Source organism: Ixodes scapularis, unplaced genomic scaffold, assembly GCF_016920785.2.
Source record: "Ixodes scapularis isolate PalLabHiFi unplaced genomic scaffold, ASM1692078v2 ptg000058l_1__unscaffolded, whole genome shotgun sequence".
Classification (NCBI taxonomy): Eukaryota; Metazoa; Arthropoda; class Arachnida; order Ixodida; family Ixodidae; genus Ixodes; species Ixodes scapularis.
Genome location: NW_024609900.1, coordinates 1,871,298 through 1,875,655, shown reverse-complemented (window position 1 = coordinate 1,875,655; position 4,358 = coordinate 1,871,298). Strand labels below are relative to the sequence as shown.

The window sequence follows — 4,358 nt, the reverse complement described above, 5'->3', positions numbered from 1 at the left end:
TCCGCGTATATGGCCATTCTTGTACGGAGTTTGGAGTGTCCTGTTGGCAAGCAACCAGGGAGGGTAGCCATCGCTATGTCGAAAAGCATGGGGCTCAACACGCTGCCTTGAGGAACTCCTCGGTTTGTTGGACGTGGTGAGCTGACAGCTTCAGGCACTTTGACGCGAATGGTTCGTCCAGAAAGGAACGCCTTGATAAAGGAAAGAATCCGTCCACCAATTCCGAGTTGCTTCAGCCGGTGGATGATGGTGAAGTGAGGGGGAGTGTCAAATGCACGACTGATGTCTAAAAACACACAGTGTACCATCTTCCCTGTTGCTTTTGCCTCCTCGAGGGTTGACGCAATATCTCCAATGGCATCGCCGGTGCACCTTTTTGCTCGAAAGCCTGCTAGTTCTGGCGAAAACGTTTTCATCCTATCCAATAACCAGGTGAGACGGCGAAGGACCATCCGTTCAAGTAGTTTGCCTACACAACTTGTAAGTGACACTGGTCTGTAAGACGACGGCAGCGCGGCCGGTTTTCCTTGTTTGAGAATTGGGATGATAGTTGACTCCTTCCATGCGTCAGGAATGATGCCAGTTGTCCATACGAGGTTCAGTTTTTCAAGAACATCAATGTGGTAGGCAGGATCGACGTTTCGGAGCGCTTGGTAGGTTATACCATCCGGTCCTGGAGCACTCTTTTAGTTACACTAGTGAAGGGCTTCAGTGAGCTCCGCCCGAGTGAAATCGGATTGGCTCGCCAACATTGCCTCGTTATTTTGATCTTCGGTGAGTGGAACTTGAGGTAGTCGTCCTAACTGTTCCCGGTACAGTAACGGAGTGGATGACTGCCGCGAAAATTCGTCCGCTAATGCCTCCGCCACCACTGTCATGGGCCAACCGTACTCGATTGCAAGAGCTGCAATAGGATGACGCGGAATTTTCGCACCGGCGAGGGCTTGAGCGAGTCTCCAAGCACGTCTACCACCACCAGCACCGCCGAGCGATGCGCATCCGTGTCTCCAGTGCCATCTTTGAAGTTTTTTCGTATGTCGTCTAAATTTAGCGTCGATCCGGTTGTAGCGCGTCCAGTCCCATGAGGCGTCCGTGCTAAGTGCCCTTCGCTGTGCCTGTCGTCGGGCTGCGCGGAGATTTAGCCATTCCAAGTCAGGTGCAGGGCATGTAACGAACACCGTGACGGAGCGCGTGGCAAGTCGCAGGCACTCCGCAATACAAGATGTTAGATCTGCATAGTTGCCACTCTCAATGGCGGTAGCAACATGCTGACGAAATAAATCCAAGTTCGTCACCTTACAGGTTTTTACGTTTTTGGGGCTTTTAGCTGGATGTGTCACTCTGATAGGCACGTGGTCACTTCCCTCTGTGTCAGGTCCAGCCGTCCATAACCCTAATATTTCGGAGGACACCATTGTCAGGTCGATAGTAGTGGGGCTGAGCCCCTTCCTACGAAATGTTGAGGACCCATTGTTTAGAGCTCGAAGTTGAATCTCTGCCACGGTAGCCTCTAGCTGTCGTCCTCCGGCGTCCATTCGTCTACCACCCCAAGCCTCGTTGTGAGCATTAAAATCTCCGCAGATGATAAGCTGACCGCGGCTTCTCTTTTTAATCTCTTCCAGCACTTTCGTGTTCCAGACTCCGTGTGGCGTGATGTAAACTGAAACAATCGTTGTTTCGCATCCTTTTATTCTAACAATCAGGCCGGAGTGCTCCTCCGTGGCCGAATTCAAGTCCGAAAGGTCTATGCGGTTATGATATACATCATCACGTACAAGTATCGCCACTCGTGACCTATCATTTGGATTTGTGGGGGCACTGTGGTAGAACACAAATGGAGAAAGGCGCTCTTCTCCAGATACGACATTTGTTTCTTGAAGAGCCAGGACGTCAGCACGCTCAGTTTTCAAAGATTCGCGCATCCCTGGTAGGCGCGTGCGCAGCCCATTTACGTTCCATTGAAGAATGGAAGGAAACACTGGACTGCGCCTTTGTTTACGAGTGCTATTCTTTTGGCGAGATATTGGAGCTCTTTGCCTGTTCAGGGTCTTCTGCCCACGGTGTCGCGCATTTCCGTTACTTGGTCCCCATAGCATGCCCCCTGAAGGGGAAGCATTGACTGCAAAATTGTAGCAATTGCCCGGGCCCACGAGGCTTCAAGTTTAGACAATATTGCCAGGGATATGTTTGCAACTGTCTTGATAATGGAGACCCAGGCGGGTGTTGTTGCGTGGGTAAGCCTGAAGTCTCGTCGCTTTCTTTCCTTTCAGTGCTTCGTTTTGTTGCCTGACGCCTTGGAAGCGGGTGCGAGGAAGGTTGCTGCGTGGACGTCGTTGGCTTTTCATCACTTGGGACATCATTCGGTGGTACTTGGTTGATAACGATTTTTTTCTGACAGCCCTCAGCGACGACAGAAGTGTAGCTTTTGGCGCCTACATTAGAGATCGTTGACTCTGATTCGTCTTGCATTATGATCTCAGCGGTGCCAGTTTTTTGTCTCTTTTGGGGATCTAAGGCTGACTTCGCTTCGCGAAATCCCACTGAATTCTTTTTGGAGTACACTATAATGTCACGCTCTTTAACCCATTTTGGACAGTCATGTGATGTGGCTTGGTGCTTTCCACTGCAGTTGGCGCATTTCAATGTCGTGGACTGACATTCAGCACCCGTCCCGTCATGGTGTTGCCCACAACGGCAGCAGGCCTTCGGACGTTGGCAGGCGATTTTCTTATGGCCAAATCCGTTACAATTGTGACCTTGTAACGGTCTGTTTGTGCACGGTGAGACTGGATAACGAACGTGCCCTAAAAGCACGTAGCTTGGCAGCTTAGTGCTGGTGAAGGCGACATTCACGACGCGGGAGCGTCCAAGTCTCCGAACGTTGGCAATCTTGCAGCATGTGTCTTCAGCGCGAAGATTGCGCGCAATCTCGTCTTCTGTGATTTCAGCGTCGACGCCTTGGATGACACCATACGAAATGGGCCCTGACAGTGGTGAGCAGGCTCTTACTGGAACACCGCAGAGCATTGCAGTCTTCAGTAGAGTTTTCGCTGCCTGCCCTTTGCGAACATCAACAGCGATCAGGTTCAGCCGATCGTTAGGGCGCACTTGGATGATGCACTCTTGGCTGAGCTTCTCAAGGGCTTCGGAAACTTTCAGGCTGTTGAGCGCTGTAAATCTGGTCTCCTCTTTCACAGGAACGAAGATGACGGTCAGGCTGGTGTTATCTTGCTTCTTTGGTTGTTGCGGAACGTCTGGAGACGAGTCGCTGTTCTTTGGACGACAGCGCTTTCTGCCGGATCTGCGCCATTCGCCTCCGGAATCCTTGCTCTCCATGTTGGCGGTCTCTGAGCAGACAGATAGACTGCAGTCCTGGGATTCATCGAGTGCGCTGTGTAGTGTTTGAGGGGCTATACTGCATTAGGATATAGGCGCAGGAAGGCTTACGGTACGACGGCGATGGCGTGGAGGGCAGCGGCGGCCCGCGGCCAAGCGGACACGCCGAAGGAAAAAGCACACGTCCAGCCCCGACGAACGCTGCTACACTTCTGCTTTATTCACGCGCACAAGGGCGATTAAAGGAAAAGGGGCACCCTGGCGGCGATTCATAAACTCAATTACAACATTTCTCCCTTCATAAAATAAAGCAAAAGGAGAGCAAAAAGAAACGAAATCTATCAGGCTACGAAAGGTATTTACAACATATCATTTTCTTCCTTCCGTAAAATAAAAAAAGAGAGAACATGAAGAACGAAATAAATCTGGGAACCAAAACTATTTACAACACATCCTATCCCGCAACGTTTCATCATGAGCACACAGGGCACCAAAATTCATTCAGCACACACATAATCGCAGACATAGTCGTCGAGCCAAGCTGGTCGTTGCTTGGGTCGCTGCGGTCGGGCTGGGGGACGTGAAGCTGGATAGTCATTCATCAGCCCACCAAGAGGAATGAAAGAAGGTTGCTCCTGTTCGATATTGTCATGATCCGGAGTTGGTGAAGCAGATCTGGCAGAGGTTGATGCTTCGCTGTACTCGGTAGTTCCGCTCACTTTTGGTGACGACTTTGCGGGGGAGGACTGGTCCAGATGGCTTGGTCTAGGGGAACTTCGCTCTGATTCTACAGAGTGTAGACCAGGCGGAGGAGGAGCACTGGCGGACGCATCACGACCAATCACGGAGGGTGGTACAGTGCCGAAGACACCAGGAGGTGGAGGAATTCGTGAAAAGCTGACGGGAGGAACGGCAGGGATGGGCTGAAGAGGTGCACAAGGAAACAAAGCTTCATCAGCCGCCCAGGATGATCTGTGTGATCTGTGTGAGTACGTAGGTTTGAGAGGTGTACGAGTAAGTTT

The 4,358-nt window shown here is 51.3% G+C and overlaps 1 protein-coding gene across 1 annotated transcript; it reads right to left on the bottom strand.

Moving 5' to 3' along the window:
- Positions 1-2,076: 2,076 nt before the first annotated feature.
- Positions 2,077-3,336, bottom strand: LOC120843321. Its single transcript, XM_040214649.1, has one exon. It carries the CDS (start codon positions 3,334-3,336, stop codon positions 2,077-2,079), a length of 1,260 nt encoding a protein of 419 aa, XP_040070583.1.
- Positions 3,337-4,358: the final 1,022 nt, after the last annotated feature.